This window comes from Charadrius vociferus, unplaced genomic scaffold, assembly GCF_000708025.1.
Source record: "Charadrius vociferus isolate BGI_N301 unplaced genomic scaffold, ASM70802v2 scaffold413, whole genome shotgun sequence".
NCBI classification, from domain to species: domain Eukaryota; kingdom Metazoa; phylum Chordata; class Aves; order Charadriiformes; family Charadriidae; genus Charadrius; species Charadrius vociferus.
The window spans coordinates 925,132-941,008 of NW_009647738.1; the positions used below are offsets into that span (position 1 = coordinate 925,132).

At 50.6% G+C, this 15,877-nt stretch overlaps 2 protein-coding genes across 2 annotated transcripts in view; one reads left to right on the top strand and one right to left on the bottom strand.

Annotated features, from left to right (window-relative positions):
- EIF3L (eukaryotic translation initiation factor 3, subunit L) overlaps positions 1-170 on the bottom strand; it is a 10,845-nt gene extending 10,675 nt beyond the window's left edge. Inside the window, exon 1 of the mRNA XM_009881892.1 lies at positions 84-170. Coding sequence (XP_009880194.1) covers positions 84-170 — 87 coding nt within the window. The remainder of the gene's footprint in view (positions 1-83) is intronic.
- A 65-nt stretch (positions 171-235) lies between these two features.
- ANKRD54 (ankyrin repeat domain 54) lies at positions 236-5,786 on the top strand. The gene is made up of 8 exons (XM_009881893.1): positions 236-248; positions 308-355; positions 2,749-2,847; positions 3,282-3,353; positions 3,757-3,804; positions 3,929-4,053; positions 4,916-5,023; positions 5,712-5,786. Exons 1-8 carry the CDS (start codon positions 236-238, stop codon positions 5,784-5,786), a joined length of 588 nt encoding a protein of 195 aa, XP_009880195.1.
- Positions 5,787-15,877: the final 10,091 nt, after the last annotated feature.

The following is a 15,877-nucleotide window of genomic DNA, read 5'->3' on the forward strand; positions in this document are numbered from 1 at the left end:
GTAAAGCTTCGGCTTCCCCGTGTGCGAGGCCTCTGGAAGGAGGTCGGGTCTGTTCGGTGGGCGGCTTGGGAAGGCACACTTGCTCCTGCCAGGGGAGGGTGTCCGTCGGGAGTGGGAGGGCCCGTGGCCGGCCTCAGGAGGAGACGAGGAGCGCGATTCTTACCTGGCATCTTGGATCTGCTTCCCCTTCTCGGGGCTGAGCCAGCACCAGCGTGGTTTGGGCCTGAGCGCTGGGATGAGATGTTTCGGTAGGGAAACCCTCCTTTTTCCTCTGTGCTTTCCAGTGATTGCTTTCTTTTCTTCATAGCTCTGAAAAGGCTGCGTGAAGCTGCCAATAGCAACGACTTGGACACAGGTAAGACTTCTGCCTACTTGGAACCTCTTCCTGGAAGGGCAGTTTTGTCAAGGACCTTTATTTTAGGAGAGGATGGGGATGGCACAGATAGCTTGCAGACATGATGCTTTGGGTGCTGCAAATCTAGAAATTGCTTTTTTGGAGCCTTGTTTCATTCTCTGAGCAGGGTGAGGCTGGTTATAATACTCACTTTTTCACTGCATCTGGTTCATAGCGTTAGTTTTCCAGCTGCCTCAGGCTAATCAGCACTGCACTTAACCAGCTTTTTTGGTATGTAACTTTTGCCTAATTGTAAGCAGCAAGAGAGTAGTGTTTTGGTAAGGTGGAAAAGTTACGATTACCTAAGCCATACCCTGTGTGATGAGACAGTGTGACCCAGTAGATCAGAACCAGGACCAGTGCTGGACTCGGCCTCTTACAGTGACTTCAGAGAAGGCTGATGGCCTATATGTGATTCTCTTTACCTCCATATGGTGTAGATTAGGTGGGATTTGATATGAAGTGTCCAGCAGCAACATTGGTGTATATTATCTGCCCGTTATCCTTCTCCCTCCTTAGACTATACTGTCTTCTCAGCTGTGGTGGCCTAAATGTTCATGGAGCCATTCTGTGAACAGAATTGGAAACTAGTTCGACTTGTAGAAACTCCCAGATTACCAGGGCGAGGGGGTTGTCTGGCGTGCTTCACCCTTCGGCTCCACAATATACTTTGTTTAGTGAACTGATGGGTAAAGTTCATCTGTGAGTTGTCAGTACAGAAAGGCTTGGCTTCAGTCACCAAGTCAAGAGGAAGAATGAAAGAATCAGGCTTTATAAAAAGTCTTGGTTTCAATCCATCTTAGAGTTTTACACCTGTATTTGATACACAGGTTCCCCTTTTACAATCCTGCTGTGTTTTGTGTACTCTGCAGCTGGAGGAAGTGTCTGCTGATGAATTTATTTTTCATCAACAAGTAAAAATGTCTGCTGTTTCCTGTGGTGGCACTGGGTGGGAGAGGTTATGTCATTTCCTACTCACTTCAGGGAAGGACTAGGTAAAGCATTCCCCATTAATGGTTCTCACTGATGGCACTGTCAGTCTCTCTGTCTTTATTCCAGAGTATCAAACGTTTGCCATTAATGCCACTTCCATCTTTTCAGGTTTTCCTTTCACTTCTCTACCACACTTAAAGCAGCAGGTGTACAGGAAGAAATTCATATGTGACTATAATTTGATCTCTGGAAGTTGAAACAAACAGTGACTTTCAGTGGTCCAAGCTATCTAGTTTCTTATCTTCAATACTGGTCAATCATGACTGTTGCAGGATGTGCTATTAAAGATCTCAAAATACAGCTAATCTGTCGGTATTTTTAACAGCTTCAGAATGAGCTTTGTTTTACACACTGATTTTTATATCAGGATAATCTCAAAACAATAGGAGTGACAGCCCATACAGGCGCCCTTACTTATGTTGCTGTAGATGCTACTTTTATGTCCCTAATCTTTTCAGCCTTTACTGATCTGTTTGCCTTTGTTATACCCAATACTGGAGAGTCATACTAGTTTCTCTGTCTTTCTGTGTGAGCAGGTTTTTCTTCCTTATCTGAGAAAAGGAGGTAGTTCAGGTTACAAGAAATGCCGGTGGTGGCATTGAAGAAGTAGCTGGGTGGAAGAGCGTGGGGAACAAGTGTGAGTAGATGATGGTATGGCTACTTGGGCTGTTCACTAGCTCACTTCAGTACATCATCTCCTGAGGGTACATTTGTACTGCTGTTGGCAGGTTGGTGCACTCACCTGCCTGCTTTGCAATCAGTAGCCATCATTAGTATGGCAAAAACTAGGAGTTTCAGGTGAATCTAGGAAGGGGGCATATTCAAAACAGGTGTGAAGAGGTGGCCTTTCTCACTGCATGTGGTTATACTGTGAAACTTCTCAACACGGGTCCATGTTGATGTGAAAAGTTTAGACAGATGCAGAAAATGACTATGCAAATCTATGGAGAACGCCCATGGAGGGCTTATAAGCACAGGATGCTAATTCTAGCTTGGGAAGTGCCTGAGGTGCAGCTGACTAAAGGCTGTGAGAGCCCTGCATCCTTGCCATCTTTATATAGTCTTCTGTAGGCATTTGCTGCTCACTGTCCTAGGGGATCCTTAGCCTTAGCCATTACAGCTGTTGGCTTATCTTTTATGGCAGTACATGGAAGCTGGTGAAGGCTGTAACAGAGGGTGAAGGGTATGCTGCCTAGACTGGTTCTGCAGAGCCAGGATGCTCACTGGAGCTGGTTCAAGTCCAGTTGACTTTACAGCTGGCAGAATGCGTATCTAACCGCAGAAGAGCAGGTAGCATGACTGCTTTCTGATCAGGTGCCCCTTCAACTTATCTGCTTTCTTCTCCTGCTTGGCGCTGTCAGTGCAGCAACTCTTGGAGGATGGAACTGACCCCTGTGCTGCGGATGACAAAGGCCGGACAGCCCTGCACTTTGCCTCCTGCAATGGCAACGATCACATTGGTGAGTGAGGAGGGGGAGTTCTGTCTTCAGCCTCTCTGTGGCAGAGATTTTGAAGGATGGTCTTTGTTTTGGTTCAGCGCGTGATGGAGATTGCTGTTTTCATGCGTTTTGTGGCAAAGTTGCCAGCTGAACTCTGGCTCCTGGGCTTGCCATGTCCCCTTGCTGAAGGGGGAGGAGGGGCTCCCAGCTCTAGGGCTGTACTGGTACAGAAGGATGTTCTTAGTCCCATTGCTTCCCTTCAGGGAGCCTGGGGCAGTGGCACTGCCTGGCTTTGTGCTGGGTCCTTCTGCATTGCTGCACAAACCTCTGTCCCCTGTTTCAGGGAGGAAGTTGATGAGCTGAACAGAAGCAGCCCTAAGGCAGCCTGATGGCTGCCATGTAGACCTGTGGGGCAAAGGGAAGGGACTGACTCGGCTCTGTTTTCTTGTTTCCAGTGCAACTGCTTCTGGACCACGGGGCTGACCCAAACCAGAGAGATGGGCTGGGAAACACCCCCTTACACTTGGGTAAGTGCCACACAGATGAGCTTTGCATACAGAGAGGTGAGGTGAACCCTGCCTTGCTGTTTCTTCCCTCTCCACCTTCCTCTTTCCTGTGCACCACAGTATGCATCCTCAGCTTTAAGGACTTGGGAGGGACTCTGCATTTCATTAGCTTCACTCCTTATGAAGGTTTCAGGGTCAGAGGTAGAGAAAGTTCATTTCCCTTCCTCTGCCACCCCCAAGGAGCATGACATCTGTTCCAGAGAGAACATCTTGAGGTGCATGAGGTTACCTTTAACAGTTGGGCTGTTCCTTTTTCTCATGGCAGAGAGCTGTTTGGGAAGTGGCAAGCTCCAGACTTGAGCAGGAACTCCTTTGTTGTTTGCTAGTACCTCTGAGTTGTGTGTCCTGTGTTTTTCCTCCCCAGCTGCCTGCACGAACCACGTTCCTGTCATCACCACACTGCTGCGCGGAGGTAACGTTTCCTCTATAACAGTTACAGCCTGTCCCTTTCCTGCCCTGCCCCTGTTGATACTTCCCAGGGACACCAAGCCTTGAAGACAGACCTCACTTTTTGTCTTTGCTGGTGCATCTTGCAGGGGCCAGAGTTGATGCCTTGGATCGAGCTGGCAGAACCCCACTGCACCTGGCTAAATCAAAGTTAAACATCTTGCAGGAAGGACTCTCCCACAGCCTGGAGGCCGTACGCCTTGAAGTGAAGCAGGTAAAAGAAACAGTCCCATGATCTGGTAAGGCGGTGCAGCCCCTAGCAGTCTCCTGCACCCCTTATTTAAATACCTGTCTGTAGGCTCTTAGCTGCTCTGGGGAGAGTTTGACTTTTTCCTTCTATTTTCAGAGACCTTCTTTTTTCCCAACCACTACTCTGAATTTTTGCAGGACCTCTCTTGGTTCTGGTAGGCCAAGGATGCATTGAATGTCTTAATTCTCAGGCTATACGGAGCACTCTCTTTTCTTCAACCACCATGTAAGACACATGCCTTCCGGCAGGAGAAGCATGGGACTGTAGCCATGGCATACACATTCCAGCAGGGACTTTGCATTCCTAGAACAGTCTTCCCTACTCCAATACGTGGAGGCATGGGGTAGGAAAGCAGTCAGGGGGCTGCATCACAAATGCACGAGGTGTGAGCCCCGCTTCAGGAGCCCTATAGGAGCCACGATAATTTTCATCCTCAGTGCACAAGCACATCCTGCTGGAGCAGGAAATCCTTACTTCTCACAGTGAGGGAAGCTAGTAGCCATAAAGAAAAGCTTGGTGCTTTCAGGGCTAGACCTTGTGCTTCTTCAGCTGGGCCTCTCTCTCTTCCCTGTTCTTCAACAAAGCACAAGGATCACGACTAATCTGTGGCTGATCAACGCCTCTGGTGATTCACTGGGCTCCGATGCTGCCATTAGTGCTCTCTGGTTGCTTTGCATGTGTTCTTCTCTGTGGGTCATGTACTCTGCCGCATACTGCAGTGTCAGGGCTGTGCTTGGCAATTTAACTGCAGGCTAATGTTTCCTGTAAAAACATCCCAGCCTGGTGCATCTGTCTGATGTTTGCCTCTTATGCCTGTTGGTTTCAGATTATCCAGATGTTGCGGGAATACCTGGAGCGTCTGGGGAGGCATGAGCAAAAGGAACAGCTGGATGACCTCTGCTCTAGGTTACAGATGACTAGCACAAAGGAGGAGGTAGGCAGCATTGAACTACTGTGACTCACCTACTTGTGTTGTGACTTCTGTGTTTAGGAGAATGCAACTGCATGAGCAAGGTGACATTGAAGACATCATTATGGAAGTGTTCTTGCTCACATTGGGTAAAGTGGCCAAGTTACGTGGTGACTCAAGGTCCTCCTTTAGGTTGGAATTCAAAATGCAGAAAGCATCACTGTGCCTGGCAGCTCAGCAGAAAAGCTGAAGATTAGGTGGGCTGAGGGAACAGGCATTTTAAGGCCAGGATGAACACAACCACACAGGGTTGCAGGGCCTATTTGCTTTTTTTTTTCTACAAAAGATGGGCCCTTAGAAACAGGCTTAGAGGAAACAGCCCTGATACCATTGTTGAATTCTGGGTAATGCAACAACACACTTCTATTTTAAGGACTGGCTAAATCACGCAAGGTGGAGGCCAAGCATCAGCCTCCTGAGGAATGGGGAGAAGCTCCCATTGCCTTAGATTAGGACTTGTTTGATTGTGTGGACAAGAGCCCTCCTAAACAACAGTGGGACCAAAGGGATACTGTCCTAGTATAAGCTCAGCGTGGGCATTACTGGCAGTCCTGGTGCAGGGGTGGTCCCTGCTGCATGGAGTTTCTGTCTGTGGTGGTGGGCAACTGCACAACTGCATTCCTCTGCCTAACAACTAACTGTATTCTGTCAGGTGGATGAGGTTACAGACCTCCTGGCCAGCTTCACGTCACTCAGCCTGCAGATGCAGAAAATGGAGACGAGGTAATGGGTTTCCAAATCATCTTCCTGATGCAACAGGAGAAGCCTTAGAGAGAAAAAGAGGAAGCTGAAGCTTGCTTCCCAGATCGCTGAATAAACATTTCTGCCAGCGGCTGTTCCTCCCAGATCCACTCTCCGGTGGTGCTCAGACTGTCCCTGTGGGTGCTGCCACAGCTGCCTCGTGGGGAGGCAGCAGGCTTTGGACAACAGAGACAACAGAGAGCTGCAGCTGAGACTTTTGGAAAAAAAGAGCTGCTCTTTTTTGTTTTTATCAGATGGGCTGGCGCTGAATAGGATACCCCTTCCAGAGATACTCTGCCTTCTCCTAAGCACTTCAGCTCGATGTAGGTGCTGGCTGATGCCATGTGCAGTCACCAGCCCTGACTAGTGCACGCAGCAGCTGGCCAACATCACAGAAACGCTTGGAACAGGCACCTTTTGCCACTTCCATAGTACTCAATTGCATGGGGGAGAAAGTGAATGCCTTGGACAACAGAAGGCTTTGTGCTGCGAGAAGAACACACGCTTAATTCTGCATGCTAGCAGCTGAGCAAACATACTGCCTTGAGAAATACGCACTGAGGCTTAATCCTAACCTTCCCCAGAGCCTGTGGGCAGAGGGAATCTGTCTTGTTACAAATGAAATACAAAGCTTTTAATCATTAGACTAACAGATTTCAGTGGCCCTGGTTTTTAAATCACTGCTGCAAGTTAGTGCTTAAATGCTACAGTGAAACACTTGTAAAGAATACGCAGTTAGACGGCAAGCAGGTCAGAGCTGCCTGATGCAAGAATAAGGTTTGGGGGGTGACTTAATCCTAGCGCAGTTTTAGGCAGACATCTACATCTTGAGGAAATACCCACCGTAACTGACTTTTGTGTTTCTGATTACTGACGGTCTCGGGCAAGAGGTCCAGTTGCAATAGGAGGTGGTGTGTACTCAGCTGTATTATTCGACTGGGATGGAGATGGATTTACAGCTGCCTCAGTAGCACCAAACCCAGAGCTGACCCATTCTCTGCTTCTTGCTTGTCATGGAGAGGTGCTGCTCCAGGACCTTAAGTGCAGGAGGAACTGACGAATGACTTGTGAACTCTGCTGGGAGCCTGAAGTGATACAGCTATGAAGGATGCAGGGAATTGCCCTCGCTAATCTCTTGCTTCTGCACCACTGTGGTTAGTAATGAAGATGGAGATAGCTTTGTTTTGGAGCAGGGATCCATAAAATCTTGTTGGTGGGGTGGAAATAGCAGTAAGGAGACAATAACATGCCCAGTAGCAATCTGAGTTCCTGCCTGTATCCCACACCTAAATGACACAGTGTCCTGGTAGCGATACCCATCCCACAGCTTGGGAATCACTGGTTTGGAAGCGCCCATTCTTAGGATTCAGCTTAACCATGCACCAGCCACAGTTTGGAGCATTCTTCAGAGACCTTCAGGTCAGCATGTTCTCTAATATCTGGCCTCCTGTCCAGGAAAAGACTAAGTGGACCTCCATGTTCAAGGCTGAGATACCAGAAATACACATGGCTTTTAGATGGGTTCATCCATGGGGTGCTGGAGGCCATGGCTGGGACTAACGGTCTTGCGGTTCTTCGGCTGGAGCTGTCACTGTGAATACCGATACTTCGGTACAATAGGCTGGATGGGAAGGACACTGAGGGGTTGGGGAGGCGATCTGACCTTTTTGTATTTTGAACTTCAATAAAATCTTGTCAGCCTTTTCAGACTCCTCAGCCAAGTTCTCTCTTTTTTTCAGAGCGGCTCATCCCTCTTTCTTTACGTATGTTCCAGGCCCCTGGCACAGCACTGGACTTGGTAACTGCTACTCTCAGACCTGGTACTGAAATTAAAAGCGACAACACAAAGTTGTTTGAATTCAAACACCAGTCTGTTTGCAGATTGAAGTACACGGTTGCTGACTCACCCTCTGATCTTGACTCCCACAGCCCAGAAATCCAAACTTTAAATCTAGTTAGTTGCTGTGAAACCGTACAAATAGAGGAAAGAGAATCTCAGCGGGATTGCTTCAAGCTGGAAGATGGGATGTTTTGCAAAGAGGAAAAGCAGCCTTGCCCAATCTGCGTGCCTGTGTAAGTATGGAGCTGGTGAGAAGGCAGCTGAACTCGTGCCTTGCCCCATGCCAGATAAAATGGTGATGCTGTGAAGAGACGGCAAGGGCATGAGGGGCTGGGGGGAGACATCTGGGCAGGACAGGGAAATTTCCAGAGTGGTCCCTGTGTGAGGAGCGGGTGACCTTCATGTCCAGTCTTTACTTATCTTGTTTCTTCACAGCCTAGTCTTGGTGTCCACGTACACCCAGCTGTCAACGCTTCTGCAGTCAACAGCCTTGTCGCTGAGGAGACCATTAAGATGCCCGAAGAGCAGGTGGCTGAAACGCTCTTTATTGCTGCAGTTACCTTAGTTGCTGATATTGTCCACAAACTAGACGCAGCTTGGAAGCTTCCCTCAAAACCAGGAGTACACCTAGCTGGGACTTTGAGTGAAGCTTTTAGCACGTGATGTTGTTCTCCACAACTCTTCAGGCCTTTGTCTTGCCTGGTGCTGGAGTTTTTCATAACTGCTCCTGACTCTGCACTCAGAGGGGAAAAGTGGGTGTGCTGCAGCCTGCCAGGAGTGTTTGCCGTGCTTCTTTTGCAGGACTGCTATCTCCATGGGAGGTGAGACAGCACTGGCAGTCCCGTGGAGACTGACACGATGAGTTGAGACGTATAAAACAGGCAGGCTTATAGGAAGTCTCTTTAGTGATAACACCAGATAAGAAAGAGAAAAGGAGATCTGATTTTCAGGGGGAGAAAAAAGCATCTCGTAGGAATCACTGCAGTCAGTTCTGCTTTCCTGCCTCAGGGCTGAAGCACTGGGCTGCTGAGAGCCATGTCACGTGTTTGGCACTAGACTGAGAAAAGTTTTAGGTTTCTCTGTGTCAGCTGGTCATGCCAAAGCCTTGACTACACTGCCATGATCAGCAGCTGTATGTCAAAAGAGGTACTGGAGAGGGAAAGAAGGAAAGAAAAGGTTCCAGGAGAAGAGAGCGTGGCTTCATGCTGTGCCGAGAGCTGTTCACTTGCACTGTTTGCTTTTTCTGCTGTTCCTGGCCTGGAGTCTTTGGCCTCTCCCAGCAGCCCCTGCCCTTGCATCCTGGGCCACAGGTTTCCCTGCACAGCCCATAGGTGTGAGGCTGGTGGCAGCTTTCCGCCTGTCCCAGAGGGATCTGCTGCAGTAACAGAGAATGGAAACAACAGCACAGGTTTCCCTCTGTTGTTTATTTTGCCGTTAAACTCAATCCAACCTCCTCATTTTCCTTGTGCTACACGATCAAACACACCTCCCAGGTCCCTTTCCTGAGCGGTCGTGCATCTCCCTCCTCGGTGCCATGATGTCAACCAGGACTTGACCCAGGGACCTGCTTCCCCCTCATCACTGCCTGCCCTCCAAACACGCTCCATTTCCCCTCCTCGTTCTGAGCATGGCTCTGCAGTGATGCGCTGAACCCCCCGCCACTGAACCCAGCAGCAACCTCCCGGCTTTGCAGCTGTCAGACGCAACCGAAACCAGTCAGGGTGAGGATCGGGCTCATCCAAGCAAGTGAAGACTGAAAACCTACTTGTGTCTTACCGCGGACCCCACAGCAGAAGCAACAGCCCTGAACAGAACCTCCCAACAAAGCTGCATGGATGGAATTAAGCAAAAGGCCCTTCTCTGAAGCGGCCACTCACCCACGCAAGCGAAGTGCGCACTGCAGTATGTGCAAACATCAAGAATCTGTTCCACTCTTCAGCAGCTGAAATAATTAAACTCCAGGGTATCGAGCAAACATCTGAACTCCATTACTTCCTCCACCTTTGCCTTTCTAGCAGATTCCAAATCCATCATTGTAATTATCTGCGCTGCTAAAGCAGCCCCATGAAGCATCTCTGGCAAACCTCCCATCCTTTCATCTGCTTCCTCTGCTCATTCCGTGAGCAAGACAGATCTCCCCTGTCATGGAAAGGTACTTGCAGAAAGATGCCTTCCTTGTGTGCCGTGCCTGGCCAGTGTGGGACAGCAGACCTGGGCAGCTCAGAGCCCACAGGGTGACTGGGTGGAAGAGCCAGCGGTTTTGATTAGGAAGCTGATAAAGGAGACACGGAAAATAGCATTCCTGTGGGCTTTTCTGAAAGCTCTGAGAGAGGAAGAGAGCACGTGGTTGTTGGAAGAATTAAAAATAATCAGCTGGCACCCTGCTAATGCTGGCCACGGGTTAGGAACCAGCAGCCAAACCCGAAAGCAAATAAGCCGAATTCCCTGTAGCTAACAGTGCTGCATGCCCTGGCCACCCCTGTCACACCGTCACCCCTCTGGCTGGCATGGCTGCCTTGCCACCGGGTGCCTTTGCAGTGCTGTCCTGGCTGTTTGTGGAGTGTCTGTACAAGGTCCTGTTCCCGTGAGCACAAGGGCAGCACTTGACACCACACACCCCCCCGGGGGAAATTGGGAGCCATCCTTGTCGCAGCTTATCCTGGTCTTCTGCCTCCCCCAGCCCCATGTGTCTGCAGGCAGGGGAACCCCCACCAGGGCTACCAGATTGGCACGTGAACTTCTCAGTATCTGGGTCTGACACCTCCCAGCAGCACCAGCCTTATAGCACACATGCTGGGGAGATGCTCGGGCACCAGAACTGGCACGCAACTGGCAGGACTGAGCTGCTCTGCAGAGGGTGGCTATGCCCAGCTTGCAGGGGAGCTGGTGCTGACCACTAGCCGCAAAGCCCCAACCGGCCCTCGCCTCTGCTGACCCCTCTGCCCCATGCCATCCTCCCCGACGGCTGCGCAATGTGGCTGTAATCAACCCTGATTACCACAGCCCAAGTTAAAATGCCTTTTCCTAGATAAAACTGTTTACACTTGGGATCTCCAGGGGATGGTGTTGAAAGCATACGAACAGGTTTTTCCCTTCTTTTTGACACTCTGCTTTTTGGGTTGCTGTGTTGGGCTATTAGTCTGTGCCATAACCTTATCCAAGATCTGTGTAAATATTGATTAATTCTCTACTTTTTTTCATATAAAACCAGTATTCCATTTTTTCCCCCCTCTCTTCTTCTGAAAAAGCAAGGAAGATGTTTTAAGAGCTCAAAGAAAATAAGGCACTTTAACAAAAGAGGCTGACTTCCGTATCTTGACTATCTATATCTTCCTGGTGCAGCTGGTGTGGCAAACCGGCCTCTGCAGGGTTAAAGCCGAGCTTGTCAGCCCGAGTGATGATATGTAGAAACAAAAATATAAGCAAGGAGTCATTAATTAAGGCAAGAAGCTGGGAGCAGAGACCGCAGAATGCTAATCAGTCTGGAGGGGAGCCTGTGTGGAAAGTAGCAATCAAGCTCCTTCAGCTTTAATTAACTTCAGCTCTAAATCAAGGACATGACACCTTTTCTTCACCTCTACCTTCAAGCTGTGAAACCAGTCGGAGTGTGTACGCTGTTACTGAACAGACAAGATTTCCCTTCTGGCTCCAGAGCCTCTCCAAGCCAGGCTCAGCATCTGCCTTTTCCACTCATGTGCTCCCCAAAATTGGGGCTTAACACCAAGCAGAGCTTAGGGATGGGAGCCAGGGCTTGCAGATGGTTTCCACGCAAAATGGACCTTCTCCCCCGGGTTTTCTCCCTGTCTTGCCTGTCCTGTTTTATTTAGGCTTCACCCCAAGGTGCAGTCAGTCCTGACGTGACCCACTTCCTTTGCAAGCCAGGACCAGGAGCAACAGGATGATGGGTGAGCAACAGCCTGGCCGCATGCGGGCAAGAACAGGCAGCATCCGTCTGGCTGTGCCACATCACTGTTCCCGACCGCCATTCCTTTCTCCCTCTGATGCTTTGGATTGTGAAGTGGAGCCTCAGCCCCAGAAACGATGCAGATATTCGTGTTACCTGGAGGCCGCTTGTGGCCACGCGAGCTGGCCATCAGCCACAGCATCGCATGCAAAGGGCAGCTCCAGCCATCCCCAGGGAAGGTAGGCAGAGCATGCCGGGCACATTGCCGAAAGGCACCGGCTGCAGAAGAGCGGCAGCCACTTCAGAGGAAGGGAGCCGGAGATATCAGAAACAGGGACGGGAGGCAAGGGAGGCTCAAGGTGCAGAAAGCAACATCAAACACTTGAATGGAAAAAGAAAAATAATTCCTAGCACAGCTCTTTGGCTGTCCTCCGCACAGGGAAAGGGGTGTCCTTGGAGCTGAGCTCTAGCGAGGCATGCAACAGCTTCAGCAAGGGTTAGAAATACCACGTCGCCTGGGAATTTTAAGAGCAGGCAGGACAAAGCAATAAGGGAAGGTTTACGCAAGCAGAAGCAGGGGATGGGAAGAGAAGAGAAATAAGGGGGGGGGGGGGGGTCGCTCATGGCTCTACTCACGCACACCACAGCTCTGCAAACCCCTCACTGCATGATGTCCCCCATCTTCACTGTACAACGGCTACAGCGCCGAGAGCGTCAAAGGGCAAGGATGGGGCCAAAACCCCTTTGCTTTGGACACACCCTCCAGCTGCCTTGCCAAGGTCCCACCGTGCATGGGGACAAGCGAGGACACCGGTGGCTTCTGCAGCCCCTGTGGGGCTCAGGATAATACCGACAGGGCTGGGTAGCCTCCAACAACTTCACTTTTGCCGCAGGCTCATGTTGGCAATCAGCTCCTGACGATCAGGGGGCTGGCGGTAAATGGCTTCTGTCTGCCAGCTGGTGCTCCCCCATGTTAGCTCTCTCGCTGTTTTAATTAGCTGGAAAGCGAGCAGTGTGGTCCCTGCAGATTTCCAGCTTACAGAGTCTGCTGTGGCACCCGGTCCTTGAACCTCTGCGTGGAAAGTCAGCCTGTAGCGCTTTGCCAGGGGAGATATCTCCATGCACATGCTGGCTGTGGGGCAGGGGAAAGCGAACTGCCATGGAAGGAGAACCATCTGCCTCCTTGAGGGCAAGCGCGTTCACTCTGAAACCTACTGCTGCCATGACAATCTGTAACTGTTTCCCAGTTTCATCGCAGAAGTCTGGAGTGTCGCATAATACCACTGCTTTCAATAAACACTTTCTGCCAAGCTTTTCCTCTTTCATCTGCTCTTAGGGCATTATGGGTGAAGATCTGCTTCATGTTACACACTCAGGAGACACACAGCACTAATTAAATGCCATATGTAATTTAGAAAAAGAGGGCTGTTGCAATCATGTAAAGTTTACCGTAAATATTGAGCTGAGACAGTGGCAGGTCTAATGATTTGCGGCTGAGGCATCCCAGGCCTAGCTGCACGATTACAGAGGAGGTCGCTCAGGAACTGTGTGGAGCTTGAGCTCAGTTTAATGGGTCTGAATGAGCAAGCTCATCTCTTTCATTGCCAACAGAAAACTGTCTCAGTGGGGATAAGGTGTGGGCCTGATGATCCTGGCCTCTCCTGGAGGAAAGTGAAGTCCCTGGGACGTGGCCAGAAAGTGTGATGGAGATTTCTCCCTTGCCTCTCACTGTGGAGGTCCTTCCTCACTCAGGCTGGTCTCTTTACCTTCTGCCGGGATTGCCTGGTCAGTAAAAGCAGTCCCTTTCCCCCCTCCCAGTCTCTCAGGTGACTTGTCTTTGTCCCCTTCTTAGGGCTTCTTCCTGGGCTTGTCCTGCAGCATCACCAAAAGCTCCCAAGCCACAGGACTGATGCTCAGGGTCTACACAGGTGCTGGCAAACAAAGCAGGATCTGTCCTACTTGCACTCACAAGCCAGCTGGCATCACAGAGTTTGTGTCGCCATGGCAAAGCTGTCTCATCCCCGCAGAGGATGGCCTCAGGTGGCTATGATTACTTGTGGCACGGGGACTTGGCACACTGGGGAAGCCCAGTACCCTGCTCGGTCCCTCTCCTCATGTCACAACTACGTGACAAAACCCGAGCTGTGTGAAGTCAGCCACGTCTCCAGGCCTAGCTCAAGCAGTCACAGTGGCAAATGCCTCCCATGTGCACTAGGCTGATCAAAGACCTTGCTTGGATGATGTTTCTCTGGGCTTCTACGGCAGCCTGACAATGCGGAAAAATGCTGGAGAAAGCTGCCATGGCGCTGGGCTCCAATGCAGCCAAGTGATCCTCAGCCCAGCTCTGGTGCAGCGTGACCCTGCTGGGCAGGGGAGAAGGTGAGAAGGCTCCTGCCAAAACATGGGTGCTCTGCCAGCAGATTGCTTCCCACCTCCCTCATGCCCCCTTTGTCCTCCCTTCAGATCTCTGCTTCCAACCCCTCACTTCGCCCTGCCTTCTCACTGCTGCTTTCTGCCCCTGTGGATGGCCCCCACCCAGCCCCACACATTTATCACCTGTCCTCCACCTGCCCTCTCACCATCCCTCCTTTTCCCTTTCCTGCTTCTGTCTCCATCTCCCACGACTTTCTCTTGAACACCAGCAGTGTGAGATCCATCTTAAACCCCTCAGTTTTACTTCTTCTGTACGCTTCTGCAGTGTCTGTAAAGTCAAGGAAAAATAAATTACGCCCTGCTAGTGACCTGGGAGGACCAGACTGTGCTCAGACGGCTTGTACAGCTTCCACCGTCTCCAGCCCAAACTGCTGAGCCCCATATCGGGCAGAGATTGTATCCAGCACACAGCAAATGCGGCAGGTGAAGGAAATTACTGGGGTTTATTCAGGTCAAGCAGGGGAGAAATTCCAACACCTTCTGGTGAATGGGATTTTTGTCCCACCACGCCATCCCCACAGCACTTCCCATCCTTCCCGTGGTCAGGCCCGGAGGGGTGGTTGGCCCTGCTGTGAGGTGCTACTGAGCTGCCACCACAGCCAAAGGCCCCTCCATGGCTGCTCGGGGCAGCAGGGGACAGAGCAGGGGAAAGTTTTGCTCCCAGGCAGACATGGATTCCACAGCAATCCCACAATGGTGGCCGTCTTGGAAGATGTCCCAACCCACTGAGTGATGTTGGCCTCCCACTCTCCTAGAAACCCTCTCCGTCAGGAGGGGTACTGAGGAGACAGGACTGAACTAAGTGCACATGGGTCTGTTTCTTTCTCCACCTCACCACAACTGTCGCCTGGCTCCGCAGCTCATTTTGCAGCTTAGCTACTTTCTTCTGCTTTGGTGACAGCCATCAGTTCACTCACAATCACCGTCACGTGGAAAAAACTGCCTGGCCAAGTCAGTAGACCACACACACGGGGCTGATATCAATGAATAACGTCACTGCTCAGAGAGCAACAGGTCCTTCAGGCCCAGAAGGAAGGGATGAAACTCCACGTAGCAAGGAAAAATCAAAGAGGAGGCAGCAGTCCCTCAGGAATTTGCAAAAGGCAAACAGAAATTGAGCAGAGGGATGAATCAGGTGGAACAACATGGTGGAAGGAGGAGCCACCAGGTTTTTTAGCAAAAACTGGGGATGGCTCTCAGGAAATATTTCTGAACTGCAAGCAATGTTAGGAAATGGGACAGTGTCCTGCAGGATCTGCTTGCAAGAACTCGAGCCAGGTGAGACAGAGCTCTAGGAAACATCCTCCAGAGAGTACTTTTAGTGGGGCAGGGTGGAGGGAAGAGTCTGGACAGACGGTCCTTTCCTCCTCCTTGAGCTTCAGAGATGCCACAGGTGCAGAGGGGAGGCACGCAGAGGTGTTGGCACACAAGCCTTTCCTTTCTTCGCTTGCTGTGGCATAAATCATTTGAGTATGACTAGTGACTGCCGCAGAGTTTGCATCATTGAGCTGTTGGCACAGGCGGCCGACCTCCTTGTACATGAGACAGCATGGCAAAGGCCCTCTGATCTGGATGCCGGGGGTAGGGAAATGGATGGAGGTGGACTAGGGCTGCCCCTGGACCATGGGAAAAGGACATGGGGGTGGGGGACAGTGTTTTACCGCTTGGGGTAGGGCACAGCACCCCAGCACTGCAAGGGAGAGAGGCTGCCAGCTACTCTATTGACACTCAGGTCCCCATGCACTCTCTCCACCCTTCACACCCATGCTCTGATGTGCTTTTAAGAGCCTTCATTTCCGACCAGGATGTTTTCATTTTGGTTGCCTCCCTCTTAGACTTTCAAGGTGCTGCACAAAGTTAGGAAGCTGGGAAAAAAAGGACTTAGAACCCGTTGAAGGAA

Bases quoted from the DNA above. Each gene is read 5' to 3' on its own strand.
- ANKRD54 (XM_009881893.1), top strand. The intron at 3,354-3,756 runs GTAAGTGCCACA...TTTCCTCCCCAG, and splicing joins AAACACCCCCTTACACTTGG to CTGCCTGCACGAACCACGTT. The intron at 5,024-5,711 runs GTAGGCAGCATT...GTATTCTGTCAG, and splicing joins TGACTAGCACAAAGGAGGAG to GTGGATGAGGTTACAGACCT.